This window comes from Gavia stellata, chromosome 7 (genome assembly GCF_030936135.1).
Source record: "Gavia stellata isolate bGavSte3 chromosome 7, bGavSte3.hap2, whole genome shotgun sequence".
Taxonomy (NCBI): domain Eukaryota; kingdom Metazoa; phylum Chordata; class Aves; order Gaviiformes; family Gaviidae; genus Gavia; species Gavia stellata.
In genome coordinates, this window is record NC_082600.1 from 3,277,861 (window position 1) to 3,293,350 (window position 15,490).

The 15,490-nt window shown below is 37.2% G+C and overlaps 1 protein-coding gene across 1 annotated transcript in view; it reads left to right on the forward strand.

Annotated features, from left to right (window-relative positions):
- Positions 1-15,086, forward strand: part of KLHDC1 (kelch domain containing 1) — a 30,739-nt gene extending 15,653 nt beyond the window's left edge. Inside the window, exons 8-13 of the mRNA XM_059819411.1 lie at positions 3,427-3,485; positions 8,247-8,359; positions 9,120-9,192; positions 13,434-13,518; positions 13,855-13,907; positions 14,254-15,086. Of these exons, the coding sequence (XP_059675394.1) occupies positions 3,427-3,485; positions 8,247-8,359; positions 9,120-9,192; positions 13,434-13,518; positions 13,855-13,907; positions 14,254-14,428 (558 nt within the window). The 3' untranslated portion in view covers positions 14,429-15,086. The remainder of the gene's footprint in view (positions 1-3,426; positions 3,486-8,246; positions 8,360-9,119; positions 9,193-13,433; positions 13,519-13,854; positions 13,908-14,253) is intronic.
- The last annotated feature ends 404 nt before the right edge of the window (positions 15,087-15,490 follow it).

Here is a 15,490-nt window from a genome sequence, read left to right on the forward strand (position 1 = left end):
TTTGTTAGCAAGGGCTATCTCTGTGTGCTGCAGAGGTCTTCACACCAGAAACAGAATAGCATTGAGTGTTGTGTCCAAGCTAATTAAGGTTGCTGCGCTATGCCTGTTGCAGCTGAACTGCTTTGTATTTCAAGTTAGGATTCTCATGCAGCCTCTGCAAGTGAAATTATTGGTAAACTGGAGCTCACCTGTCATTTCTCCACTGTGCTGTTGCATGATTTGATATGGCCTAAGAGGACATGCCCTCTGGCTTCTATTTAACTCCATTTGACTACAGGATTCAGAAATACAAGGCGGCTCTCATCTGAAAAGGTTGTTTTCTTCCTCAGGTAGCATCAGCTTCCTTAATAACTATTTGCTAAATTTCAGTGAAACCGCTTGGGAACAATGTCAGAGAAGAGTGAAATTTTGGAAAGCTATATTTAATTTTGTAGGAGAGCAGCAAGTGTAATTGTCACCTTAGTGATATGGTATTATTGATTCACTTTCTAGCCTAGAAATAAATGGGAGGAAACTTGGAAAGGTTAGGGAATATTCAGTGGGGCTTGAGGCATTAATGTAAGTCATGAAACAGGAAAGGAAAGCAAAAGACATCCGAAAAACACTACATTTCCTGACAACAGGAGTAACTCCTCCCCAAAGGATGAAGTCTTGCTTTTCTCCATAAGTTAAGGAGCAAATACGGGGTTGCTCTGCTCCTCCTTCTCCTTCTAGTTCACCATAATACAAATCTTCCCAGGGAAAAGGCTCTACAAGGAACCAGAAAGGGCCAGGAAGTGTCATGAGGCTTCTCCTATTCATCTTTCTGGGAGGAAAGGGCACCTTTTTCCAAACTTGGAGCTAGAACTGGTAAAAGAAGATGATGATGATGATCAAAATCAATTGTACCAGGAATCATTTGAAAACAGGCTCAGAAGTATTATGTGGACTCTGTTCCTCCAGGTAAGCCCCTGAAAAAACAGAAATGGGAGAAAGTGGGAAGGAAGGAGAGTTAGTCCAAAAGTTGATGCAAGTCTCATGTTTGACTTAAGTGGAAAGTTTTCATGTAAAGAATGATGAAGTAATAAAACAAAGTCTTTCCAGCAGCTCTTCACACATCTGATGCCTTAATGTATGCATGCTTATATTTCCTGTTATCCTTTCTGTCAGTGAAGATCAGAAGATACATTGAACTGCAGTCCTTCTCTTACAAAGATTTGAGCTGTAATAGCTGTTTGACTGTAAATCTCAGAATGGAGAGCTGCACAGAGTCTACTGTAACAGCAGTGAGCTGTAAATATGTCACCCTTAATGCTTTTCATCATGCTAGAAGGCTTATCCTGAGACAAAGCAGATCCTGGTTAATGTTTACTGGGCTGCAAATAAATGAACTTGCCATAGATAAGTAGGATGTCTAAGGAGTCCTTGTAGCTCAAAGGGAAATGCAAACCCTCTTATGAGGCTTGATGCTTTTAAGCCAATTAGGAATCATCTTAGGATTATCAGCGACATGATTAAATATAATAGGTAGCACTTAGAAGTACAAGAGAAACTGCAAGGAAACTTTGCATGTGGCAAGTGACGATACTATAACTGTGTGCTTTGCAGTTTCCCAAATCAGGGTCGGGTAGAAAGGCATTTTCATTTGTTGAAACTATGTTAAAGGACTGAATCTTAGACATAAATGTCCAACTGATGCTGTGTTTTGAATTCAAAATGAGGTTGATGTAATTATGCATCTTTCAATCTGTTGAATCATGAGAATGTAAAGATTATAATGCATTGATTTCCCAGGGACCAAGAAACTGAAAACTACTCCATCTTCTGCCTAATGCCTAGGAAAGGAAAGTCAGCGAGGAGGTCTTGAACAGGATCTTCTTGAAACCTTAGTTTTCAACATAACAGCAACTTTCTTTCTTCCCTTTCTTTAGTAGATGTCCTCCATATTGAACTGTTTTATTCCAAGATGATTAAATATTTTCAGTTCTAGAGGCCAGGATGTTGCTTTTTCCCCACTCTACCCCCAAGTGTCTAGCTGTGTCCAGGTACAGCAGAAGATACTCAGTAATTGCATTTTGCTTTCTGCTTGTATAGTTTGTTCCTCATCTCCTTCAAAGCCACCTGAAGGAGCAGGAAACTGAACAGACTCGTCATGGAAGACAGATCTGTTCCACTAGCTGTCAGCTGGTCCACACTTTATTGTTATATTCACCCTCTTATGGGGATAAAGTTTCTCAGGCAATGCACAAAAGCCCTCACATTCTGCTTTTCTTTAGCCTGTTGGCCTCTCTGAAAGGCGTTCCAAAATGCTAGTTAACATTCTCTTCCCCAGGACAGAAAAGGGCTAGCACATACTTGATCAGAGGAGGCCATAGCTATCCTGAAAACCTTGCTGTTTCCTGAAATACCCCGAGAGACTTTCCATAGCTCTGATGGACAGCTTTGGAAGTCTCTCAAACTCACTAACTGGCTGAGTTCTCAGGGGTAAAACTACTTCTATTCTGACTTAAGTGACAAGTCTAGTTTCTGCCTCAAAGGATCTGCAAGCTGGAGAAAGGCTTATTCTAATAGATCTATGGACTACCCTAGGAGAAAAGAAATTGTAAGGTAAGGCAAGATACATTTCCCTACTTCTCAGATATTGTTTTGTAGTACCTAGGGGAATCACAAATATCAGTCAAGTGTATTGCAAGCCATTGAAAATATTGCTACAATCTAAAGCAAATAATTTTTTTCTTACATTCTCCACCCCCCTTATGTTTCTAAGGCAATTACTTTCTTCATCTCAAAACACAGGCAGATATGCAAGTGTATTGATTTCCCATTGTCCTTATTGACACGTTTTATTATTTTTATGGCAAATGTTAAAGGCTCATAAAACCTTGTTGTTGCTAGTAGTAACTTTGTGAAAGGGCTTGCCTTCCGGAAAAGAGAGAAAAACAGATGTGATGAACTTTTTGTGGGATGTCATGTACTGAGTACAGTACCTACTAGAATATTTCAAGGAATAAGTGACCAGGCAGGAGGATGCATAGTTCTGAGCAGAACACAAAGAAAAATAGTGAGAGGAAACTGTATGTAGAATGTTACGCCTTCTGCAGTTACCTACCATGAATTCTATGGATGAAAATTGAATACATTTGCAGGAACTGAATATCGCAGAGTTCTTCACTATTAAGCTACTATTAAAAGCTAAAATTGGCCCCATACTGCCATTGCATTACTGTAATACTCCTGACCTGTAGCTTTCTGAGAGTTGCATGGGTTTTTTGAGAAGAAATGCTTTACATCTGCCACATTAATGCAGAGCTGTTTTAAGGCACGTGGGTACAGTTTTCTTCAAAATATTGTTACTTGGAATATTCTGTCCTGGGAAGGCCTCGCTGAAATACTTTCCTCATTGTTTGCTTAACATAACACAACTGGGCTTTTATTTATTTGTTTTAGCAAACTAGAATGAATGATTTGCACTGCCTGAATTTAGACACTTGGACTTGGTCTGGAAGGTAGGTTTCTCTCTATAACACTTAAAAGTTGAATGTTGCAGATTGAACCATATTGTTAAATAGTTCCAGTGCTAATTTTGTAGCTTTTCCAAGAGGTGAATGGGAGTTTGGGGACTATTTTAACAGCTGTTATATTGTGATTTCAATTTAATTTAATTTGATAGTGGTTACTGAGCTTTTTCTGTTCTGCACCAAAGCATTGATGATGCTATTTTGAGCACAGCATGTAGTGATTTAACATCCTCATTTTCAAGATGCGTACATTTATCCATATGGAATTTTAGTTTTGGTGTCTTTTTGAATACTGTTTTTACTATCTATATTTGGCTTGTTATGGTACAGAATGGGGAAAGGGCTCCCCTCCTCCAAGATAAGCATCTTAACCATTTTTTAAAAAATCAAGTAAAAAGCATGACCTAAATATTTCAATTTTAAACTAAATCAGGTATTAGTGTACTTCCTAAGATTTGTTTGTTTGCATGTAGCATTTATGATAGTGCCTACTACACATGTAGAATCAGTGGATATATTGTTAGATAGACAAACCAGGAAAGAAACAGTAACTGATGGGTGATAACCATTCTTCTGTTCCTATTCTTTGGATAACCTAATAGTAATTTCATAAAAGACCATGAAATACACCTTTCCTGAGTATGTGTCAGTATTGATCCTGCTCCAGGGCTTTATGTGCTTCATGCACCTGTGATGGGCATTTTTAATCACCTGTGACTGCTGATCTGATCCTGCACCAAGTGTGTTCCTCTCCCCTCTGAGCCAAGAGCAAAGCCAGGGAGTAGACACAATCCTCCATTCATTCTCTCTTGCTGCTGATGGCGGCAGGACAAAAGTCCCACAGTGTCCTTTAAAAAAAAATTCTCTTTGACAATTTCTTTAATTAGCACTTATGATTAACTAATCAGTTTAATGCCCCTTTCTCTTTGCTGGGTTGTTTTAACAGTGTTCTACCTAAATGATAGCATCGTCCCTCTTAGACTGTGAACTTTACCTCTGAGTGGATTGGTTATTCAGATTATTGCTTTAGCCGCTTGCTTTTTGTTGTTGTTTCATGAGCAGTTGCTGCTTGGCTTGCTTTTTATTGCTTTAAAAAAAGGAAACCTGTGGCAGTTGAGTGACAAATCAATGAGAGGAATTTCAAGCCCTGAAGGAGGGATGTCAATGTCAAAGTTCTGTCTAAGTCCTCGTCAGCCAGTGTTGCCTTTTGTTTGGCATTTGAAAACTAACATTGAAGTTTTTAAAAAGTGTTTTCTGTTCTTGACCTGAATATAACAGGCTGATTTTACATCCATGCACACCCACACATCCTTAGACTAAGGATGGTAATACTAAATGCAGCCATTCCTAAAAACTGAAGATTGTTCCAATACTCAATTATTTCTATATTGTGATCCAAGAATAGCTCACAAGACGTACCCAGCATTTAGTATAGACTCTGATCATTATAAATTTAGGAGCCTACTACCCAGCCATTCTATAGCACTTCTGCAAAGAGTCTTTGAGAGACTGAAAAAAAAAGATTTAAAGGAGACTAAAAAAAGATTTAAGAAATTAGAAAAAAAAGAGTCTTTGCAGTGTCTGCTGCTGTGGTGGCACCTCACAGGAGGTGAAGCGTTCATATTTATTCGTATCTAGAGAGGTAACTAATCAAAGGCTGGCCTTACAGGAAGCTTCACAGGCCTGAGCGCTGTTCTTCCCTTACTGAAGTGACTGATCTTATGGAAACCTGAGAAATATAATTCGGACTATCACAGATGGCAGAATTTAGTTTAGCCATTGTCAACTGCAAATTGGGGGGTGGGGTGGGTGGGGAATTTGTTTTCTCCAAATAATTTATTTGTGGCTATTAATTATCTACTATGGTAAAATCATCTCATCATACCAGGCCACCTATCAGCATTCACAAACATACAGTAACTCTTAGCGTGATTTCATCTCCTAATTCAAGAGGAGCAAAAATCAGTGTATCTTTCATGACAATATCAAATTAGTATTTACATTTTGGCTCCAGTTTACAGTCTGTCTTTGCACAAATTGTTTGGAAAATTATTTCTGGCTGCACACTTCCTTTCATAAAATGAGTAGTGGTGGCTGTATTAGAAATTGGGCATTTGTAGGGATCATCTACAATGTAGAGAACTTGGTCCCAAAAGTCCCATGATTCCACACACAAACATTGTAAAATAGGACACAGTAGATAAAGAGGCTGAGGGTTTTTTCTCTCCTCTTCTTTTTTGTCTGAAATTTATATAGCAATGAAATGCCTGCTGAGACCAATAAAGTTATGCAATAAGAGTGTGAAATAAAGAAGATCACTCTATATCCTTTGAGTACCAGCAATAGTTTTGAATAGTTCTAATCAGACAATCCATTTGCAGCTGCAAACTGCCTCTAAAAAGCCCTAGTGTCATTCCAGTATTTTACAGGTGGGGGAAGTCCTTCAGACTTGTTTGCTGTCAGTGTGAGTATTTTCTCCTCTAGGTGTTTCTTGCAAGGAACCTTTCCTTATGTTATAGCTTCAAATTATTTTCTACTGAAATTTCTGATATGATGCTGAATTAAAAATTGGGCAGGATACAACCCTTCTGATCTTGATAACAGAATTATCTCAGCTGTTCTGCAGCTGCAGAGAGATTGCCTTTGATTGCCCATGTGAATTATCACCCAATGAGACTCGAGGATTTAATACAGATTTAAAAGTTTGGCTGTGTGAATGCTGCTGACCAAGACAAGTTGACTGCACGTGTTTGAAGTTCTTCTGTAAAGTACAGATCTCCCAGCGAGGAGAACTTGATTTGTACAGTCGTACATTCACATTCAGTTGTTGGACATCCTCTCCTAAAAGAAAAATTCTAAATGCAATGATGATTTTATTTAAAGCCCAATGGCTCTTCATTAACCAGTCACGTCAAGTTTTTTTCTTATTCAACTCTATGCAGATTTCTTAAGGAATTGCATAATATTAACCTATTAATCCAGCAATATCTTCCAGCATGAGATTGCAATATTTATTTTAGTTGCCACTACCCAGAAGTTAACCTTGCCTTCCCTGAGTTCCACTGACCTGTTACTCAAAATGTTCAGTATTATGTTATTTCTGTTACTGTGATGATTTTTTTGTATCAGTAGTGTGAAAGATTGAAACGTTATCACCCATCAGTGTCTGGTATATATTTTTCTAAACATCAAAGCCTGTTGTATCTCAGCGCATTCTGTCTCTTTTGCCAATTTTAGAAGCATCTTATACAAGAGTTGTGCAAAGCAGGCGCTGAAACGTTGTGACTTCGCTTCAGCTTCAGTGCCAAATTTAGTAGGACAGTTTTGCAATTGCTGTTTAATTAGCTGTGATTCTTCAGGCGTTGCTTCCAGATGGAGAACTGCTTAGCAGTCACCAGTAGTGAAATTCCTCTAACTGAACTGCAGATGCTTGTATTACTCACCCTAGGCTTCCTCTGTGCTCAGTTAAGAGAAATAGGCACTTCTTGGGCACAAGACAACTGCTGCTGAAGTAGACATCTAAAATAAATCACGAGTTGTGCTTTTCAAGGACCTGTTTCTCTTAATTGATTATAAAGGAAATAGAGGTGACTGTCTCTGCACTGTTCATATTGGAGATTGAGCACACATCTATGTGTATTACACTCGACCTCACTTTAGCATAGTGGGAAGGAGAAAAACAAAGTAACTGATTCTTTGAGATGCAGTCTACCTGGATTGAATGTTCCTTGCTCTGGACAGTCTCCAACTAAGATTCTGACCCCGCAAGAGAGCTTACAGGTGTTTGCACCTGCTTTTTCCATCGTCTTTCCAAAATGAGGACATACTGAGTATGCAGTGGCCTAGATTCTTTGTGTCTAACTTGAGGTACTTTACAACAGAAGTTACTTCTTTGCTTTAGTATCAAGATAGTAGGTGGGCTGAAGCCCTCTGGAGGTCCTTGCTCTTGTCTGCTGACTCTGTTGAGATCCTCCTGAGACAACTGTATACCTAAGTGCCTAAACTATGACGACGTGAATTCAGGCCACCCACTGTAGGTAATCCCGTATGTTCAGGTTCTTTACTGTTAAGATTCTCAAGCATACCTAACTGTGCAGCTAAAAGGAAGTCAACATCAAATCTATATTTTTGTAACATGAGCAGATTTTTGGAATAATAAACCTACATCTGTTCTGTATTTAAGAATTCCACTTTTTACTAAAATATATCTCAAAGTTTGGGTGACCCACCATTATGTTAAGGCACAATGGTTGAAGAGGTAGTAGCTTTTGGATGAAGGCTAAAGCCACAATCCTTGTATTATTTAAGATAATTTTCCTAGTAGCGAGACTGTAGCCCCTCAGGATTCATTAAATTTTATCTCAGATAACTGAGTCTGTTTACCTACATGTACTGTGCATTTTATTTGAATATATAGTCCTTTCTTTGCTGTCCTAAGTGCCTTCCCTTGTACGTTAAGTAGTGGCTTTAGTGATCTTAAGATAACAAACAAATTAACAATCAATGCTTTTGTCCTTACATTTGATATTTATGTAACTGATTGTTCAGAGAACAGTTGTTACAAGAAATTATTCGGTTTAGATTTGAACTCTGCTTTTCTCGAGAGTAAATTCAGATTACGTAAGTGCAGCTTTTTCACTGGGAAAATATCCAAGCTTGTTCTAGGACAAACTAAACTAACTTAAACTTCTGGCAGGTTAATTTTCAGCATTCTTTGAAAACTTGTTTTTGTTTATTTGTTTCACCAAGAATTAATATCAGTGGAGAGAAACCAAAAGATCGATCCTGGCACACGTTGACTCCAATAGGAGATGACAGACTTTTTCTTTTTGGTGGACTAAGTTCTGACAATGTCCCTTTAAGTAAGTAATTTAGAGACTATATTCAGTACAACCTCGTATAGTATGCACATTTGTTGTCTTTCTCAAACTGCTTAGACCTGAATCTTGTTACAGAATTTTCATTGTGCTTGAATATTTCTCTAGCTATCTTATTATTTTTATAGAAATGTAGAAGCACATTGTGTAGTACAGGGAGAACGTATGATAATAAAACTTTCATCAAACTGTCTATCATCTAAAAGAATAAAGGCAAGAGTCTCACGCATTCTGATATGAACAAGGGGGAACTTTGATATCAATAGCAACTGCAGTAAGAAGATACAAATAATAATGTCAACGTAATGTAGATTTGTGGATAAGTAAATCACAGCTTCAAAGTGTTAAATAGGAAGTAGCGTAGTCTTTTACAGAGTTCCTTTTCTAGAAAAGGCAACTTCTTTTCATGAAAAAAATTTGAAATTAGCGAAAACAACCTTAAGTCTCACAGATATATTCCACTGGGAGGGGGTGATTTTCAAAGCGACGTTGACCTGTTTTCTCAATATATCTAAAAGAAAAAAAGTAAGTGCATTTTAATTCCAGATTTCAATGCAGTGAGCTTTCTGTGACTCAATGGTTAGGTTAAATTACAAAAACTGAAAAGATGCAAGTTAATGTACTGATGATGTTACTGTTATGTTAATATAATGTCCTCTTAGAACACAGAGCTTTTTGTAGATATAAATAAAAATGGTAATACATTGTCCCAAGAAAAAGTACTAATGTATGTTCTTATTTGTAGGTGATGGCTGGATTCACAGCATTACAACAAATGGATGGAAACAACTTACCCATTTGCCTAAGAGTAGGCCTAGGTATACGAAAATAGATAATGTTTGCTGAAATTTAGGCATTTTAAAATATTAAGTAATTTTAAATTATTGAACAGTATTTTTAAACCACATTGTAAGAATATTTTAGAAAATTAATGCAGTATGATTGGATAGTTTGCTTTACTAACTTATGTTCCTTCATACCTGATACAGCATTATTACTTTCTATATTCGTTATAGTTGATGCTTACTTGCATTATGATGCTTACTTGATTAAAAGATTTTTTTTGTGATGAAGGATCTGGGTGTCCAACTGACATTGGTGTTCTATATCCAAATTATTTTTATATAAGAAAATGTATATCACATAACTTTTGGGGAATTAATAACCTATGAAAATAATAAAAGTTGATTAATGTTGATACATTATTAGAAACATTGGGGAGACAACCATGAAAATGTTGATGCACCTTTCAGGATTCAAAAGTATGATAAAATACCTTGTTTGTTTGGGTTTTTTTCCCTGAGCAGAAGCAGCTAATTATGATTACAGTTTTGCAAAACTGAATTTAGTACTAAACAGCACAGTAAATGACTGTGGAGTTTTGTTATTTCAAGGACTTAACTGTTAACCAAAAAGGACCTAGTTCTAGAATATGTATTGTTCATACTGGGAACAATACTGTCTCTTCCAGACTCTGTTCCCCTCCCCTCTCTAGTTTAAGACTACAGAAAAAGAGAGATTCTTCCTGACTAAAGAAAGCAAGTTTCATGTTCTGAACCTGGAGGTTATTTAGAATCTGCCATTGAAAACAGGTGCTTGCTGTATCAGAGCACAGACTTTTTTTTTTAACACAGTGTTTGAAGCTTTCTCTGTATTTGTAATGTAAATACTATTGAATTGATTTGCTGTAGATAGTAAATATTTGTTTTTTCATGGAATTCATTCTATACAATCACCCAGGTACCGTCAGCACAATTTTATATCATTCTTTTAGCATAGTGTACAATTCTGGCCTGGCATTTGCATGCTTCCTGCCTTATGTTCTGTTTTCTATTACTGAAATATCTTTACCTCAATTAATTGTCTTCCTGTTTTATCCTGTTCTAGGGTGTCTTTTAAATATAACAGCACTGTTTTCTGCTTTCTAATATTTCAGACTCTTTCAAGCCCACAAAAACTTACCCCTTAGCTTCACAGAATATTTTCTGTCTTTTTACGATCAGTGAACTGATAAATGAAGGGACTGATGACTGCCTCAAATAACAAAGCACATCATTAGCAGTCAAGGATCATGTCTGTCTTGGTGTCCAGTTCTTTACATGGATGGTCTCATAAAAGTTAACTGCTGAAGTGGACTGCCTCGCCTTATGTAATTATTTTTACTGGTGCATCACGAAAAAGGATCAGGAGGGGACAGAATGTGCTCTTTGTACAGGCAACAGCCCAGGGAGCTGCAGCTCAGCCTTTACTCTGCAATTAAGCTGGAATAACGTTTGTGCCTCAGGTGGTGGCAGGGCTGGGTGTTAGGAACCTGTGACTCTTGAGCCCCAAGTGGCTTTTAGGCAATTCAAGGGCAGATCCCATACTGGGCTACAAAGTGGAACTGTCACTTGGCTGTGCAGAGAGGCTGTTGAACAAGGCACCTCCCTTGCTGCAGCGGAAGCACCAAAGAGGCTTCCTGAGGTTGACGCTGCTAAATTTGCTGGGGGCTGTATGGCACACGCAGACCAGACCCTCCTAAGAGAACAGAGCTTCTGGGTCGCGTGCTGCCAAGAGTCTTACAGCTCCCTCAAGTCCAGACGTGTCCTATGGTTCTCCACCATCTGAAGATTTTGGGATGCAGATTGTAGGCTGAGGACAGTTGCCTTTCATTGACCTAATCCTTTATTGAAGTAAATTATATCCCCCACTTTTTTTTTTTTAAAAAGATACTCAATAACCTTTTTCAGGAAGTCCTGGAAACATGGATAAAAGCCTCTCTGTGTATTGAACTACTTTGAGTGTGAAGTACTTGCTTGTACCATAATTGTATCCCTGTTCTTGCACAGGATTACTGCAGGACCTCTGCAGCTGAAAAAGGTTTCAGTCAGTTCTATCACTTACATGACTTTACAGCAGGACTTAAAATGCGCTGACAATAATACATATATGTGTACTTCTTTTATATATTTCTATGATTTTATAATATACACAGTATATCACACGCATTAGTGTATTTTCCTGATGCTTCTGCAAAATTGATCGCCTCCTTAAATTCTGTAAAGAATCATTTCCTTCAACCTTCATTTTTAGTAATTTCTAAAAAAATTGTCTTCCAGGTTATAGAGCTGTGATTCTGTATTGGTAGAAAATATTTTTCTTCTTTCTGTCCATCAGTTGTACTTCAGCTAACATTTTGAATGCCAGGTTAAAATACAGAACAAATTGTATGTTTAACTTACAGATTCCCAGTGTTTTCATTACAATGTAATTCTGTTATCCTAGTTAGAAGAGCTGTGTAAAAAGCTTACATCAATTCAGCATCTGTATACTTTAAATAACATGCTCTATTAGAATGTTTAGGTGGTAAGTTAGAGCAGCTGTGAGAGGACGTAAACTCTGTCAGTCTGTAGAAAGAGCATCAGGTTGCGAGCTAGGATGTCAACAAAGTCAAGGCAGGAAAGGCTTCCCAGTGTTCTCCGGTGATGAAGTCCAGGCCAGAGTTTTCCTAATGCAGATAAGGCAGAGACAGATCTATCGACAGGTATGAGGAAGAGAAAAGGTGGGATACAGTTTAGCCTAAGGAGAACGGTGAATAATTACTGATATGAATGGAGAAAGAAAGTGAGAACGTTTACTTTTGCATGAAAGTTCTAGTGGTGCGTATTATTTTGGTTAAGTAGACTTAAAGGGCCAGAGCTCTGTGGTGATAATCATCTTGTGATACTTACTTCAGTGGTGATACACCAGTAGAAAAATTATGGATTTTGATCTGCCAATAATAAAAAGTAAATCTAGCAAGGTGTAGCTGCTGAAGTAGCAGAATCTTTGTTAAAGCAAGATTATACAAGTCAGGTTTTGGGTTGGTTTAGTTTTTTTTTAATACGATGTGCTTTTATATGCACAACACAAAACTTAACTTGTGGGCGTGATGTAAGTAATTGACACACAGAAGATGATCCCCAGGAATCTTTGGGGGAAGCATAAAACTGAAAAGGGGTTAACTTGTGTTCTGAAGCTCTCATCCTAGTGTTCAGGGATAAGAGTCAGTACCGAAAACCCCACAATCTTAAAGCCTTTAGAATTGTAGTTATGAATTAAAGAAATAGTGGAAAATTTAAAAAGTAATAAGGAAAAGCTGTTCTTGGCAAAAGCTTGTTTTGTATAGTTATTTTGTTTTCTAAAAATTTTCCACTGTAGCATTTTGTTGAAGTAGTGATAAATAAGGCAAAGTAAATATAACTAGAGTACAGAAAAGTCAAATAATGACAAAAATATATTGGTCTGTATGACATGTAATCATTTAGCAAAACTCTCATGAGATGGATAGTCACATTGCTCTCTCCTTTTATATTGTTAAAGAAATGAGTAATATCATATTTTAAGGTATTTTTTTTTTACCTCAGAAGACTTTTGAAATAATGTCTTTGTCTTGGTTTTCTAAGAAGTAGGGGTTTCATTACAGTGCTCTGTGCATGCGTGGCTGCCTCTCCTGCCCACGTACGTTATGAATCAATTGACCCATTTCAGTAATATATGAGAAAAAAATAGGAAGCTCAGAGATACTAAGTCCCAACATACTCTGTGCAAGTAAATGGCTAAACAGAAAAGAGAGACTCTCGTAATTGCGTCGCTCCAGTGAGCGCTCAGCACGCTTATTCTCCATTCTTCCCTAAGAACGGAAGGTCCGCCTTGAGACACAGGTTGATAAAGAACAGGCTTTATTGTTTCTGCAGCTCACAGAGCAACTTGTAAAACACATTATTTAAAATTGTAACATTCGTCTGGGTAACTAGTGAGGCCAGTAAGACTTCAAGGTTCTGTGCATAAGTAGTGGAATCACAGGACTAGAAAAGTGACCTTTCCGTTTTAGTTAAAAAGAACTTACATCCTTACAGCAAAAGAATCTTTTGAAAAGAATGGAGGAGAGTCTGTGTGAGGTGAAGAAGTTAATATGCAAGTAAACGTACTGCTTCTCCGAAACCCTTAAAAACATGTAGTTTTTAGATTTGTTTTGCTGATAACACACAACTGCCTGTTATTACTTGGTCACTAATCCTATTTATAATTTTATTTCTAGACTGTGGCATACAGCCTGTCTTGGAAAAGAAGGAGAAGTGATGGTGTTTGGTGGAAGCAAAGATGACTTGCATTTCATGGACACAGTGAGTAAACTGAATAATGAAATCCTATCACTATGATAATTAAAATTGATATAAAATAAATACTATTGCTGATAATATTGGGTTCATTTGTATTATATGGTTTTGTGAGATGTGACCTTAGGTGTTCTTGGAAAGTAATTTAGGAGGGTTTTTTCCTGCCCTTGTTAGGCTTATAAAAAGGAATTTGTTATTCAGATTCTTTATAAATAATGATTTAGGTATTCTGAGTTTTAAATTATGAATGTGATAATGAATGTTACATTAATTTAGAGAATAGCAGCATTTCTGAGATAAGCTGTTTGTCACTTTAATGGTTCTTTTTTTCCTCTTCATCAGGGTCACTGCAGTGACTTGTTGATATTTCAGACTCAACCTTATTCACTCCTCAGGTGAGTTGAGGTTTTTGGCACAAAAAGTCTAGACTAAATTAATATGGTGCTGTGCTTTCACACACGGGTTTTAACCATGTACTCCTACATAGGCAGGTAAAATATAAAATTAGCTCCTCAGTCAATATTTGAAACATACAACATATGGCAATCCATAGCAGTTTAAACACTGGTGGCGTGTAATAACTCTCTCCTGCACGTGCTAGCACAACATACGTAATGAACGTCACAAGCTTTTATTAGATGTCATTTTTTTGTATTTAGGTTATAGACCCATTTACTTAAATCCTTCTTTTCTTTTTTTTTCTCTCTTTTTTTTTTTTTTTTCCTTTTTTTCCTTCTTCAGGTTGTGTCTTGACTGCATTGGTAAAAATGCAACTCTCTTAAAGAACCAAATACCCTGCTTGCCATCCAAACTTTTGCAGCAGGTGCTGAAAAAAATAACCTTCTGGGCTGCAGTTAACCACCGGCAAGAGAAGAAAGCTGAAACTGAAAGACAAAGTCAACTAAATACCACATGAACAATGGCAACAAAAACGTCGGATACGTTGGTTTATTTACGGCGTACGGCAAAGTCTTTTGTTAGTGAACTTTACTAATGCTACGGAACAACTGTATGTTAAGCTGAGTTTCTAAGTGAAGTTTGAGAACAAAGAAATCCTTTTTATGGAAGTCTCTTTTGTTTTCTGCATTATAGAAAACTGATAAAACTTCATTTGTATATATTGTTAACTTCTGCTGTTGTGGTCTTAATGAGACAGTCCATACAACTTGTTCTTTTTGAAGGTGACAGATGATAGAAAAAGTTTTCCGTTGGATAAAATAACGGCTCAAGTCTAAAATCTTACTACAGCCTTATCCCATCAGCCTTTCTGAAAAGATAAAATTAGTTCAATGCAGTCTCTCTGGAAGAGTCACACTTGCCAGTCGTGAGAAAGGTAACCGATTTGCTACCACCACTGAATCTTATTGTTTGATTCCACCAGACTCTCTCGTCTGACCATCGAGCCAAACGATGGAGCCAGACGTCCTAGTCCAAGTAGGAAAATCAATAAGCTAACTGTGGAACTTGAAGAAAAAGCTGCAGTGAGCAGCATTACCGTTTGTATAGGAAAGCTTACACGCAGTTCATAATACAGTTTTACTATGTTTCTGTAATCAATGAGTCCTTTTTGAAATAGGTTGTATATTGTATTTTGGATGTGTAAAGTTTATATTTAATTCTTGTTTAAAAAAATGCTTATTTATTGTTTAAAAAGAGCGTATGTAGTACTTGCTATTTTTCTGTTTCAACTATTTAGTTAACAGGAGCACAGTCATTAAAATTTTATAGAGAGTTGAATCGAGACCAATTTTGACTAGTTTTTTGACATTTTGACAATCTGCAAAACTTCCTTAATCGGGGAAAGCAGTTTTTGGAGCAAATTTCTATTGTAAAGGGAAGTTTTGTGAGAGGGTGTTGTACCAGAGGCATATTTTTGTATGTGCTGAACTTTAAGCAAAGCGTGGTGGCTTTTTTTTAACCGAGGAGTTGTTATTTCTGGGGTTACACGGTTTTCTCTTGACAAAGAAATACCGCAGAT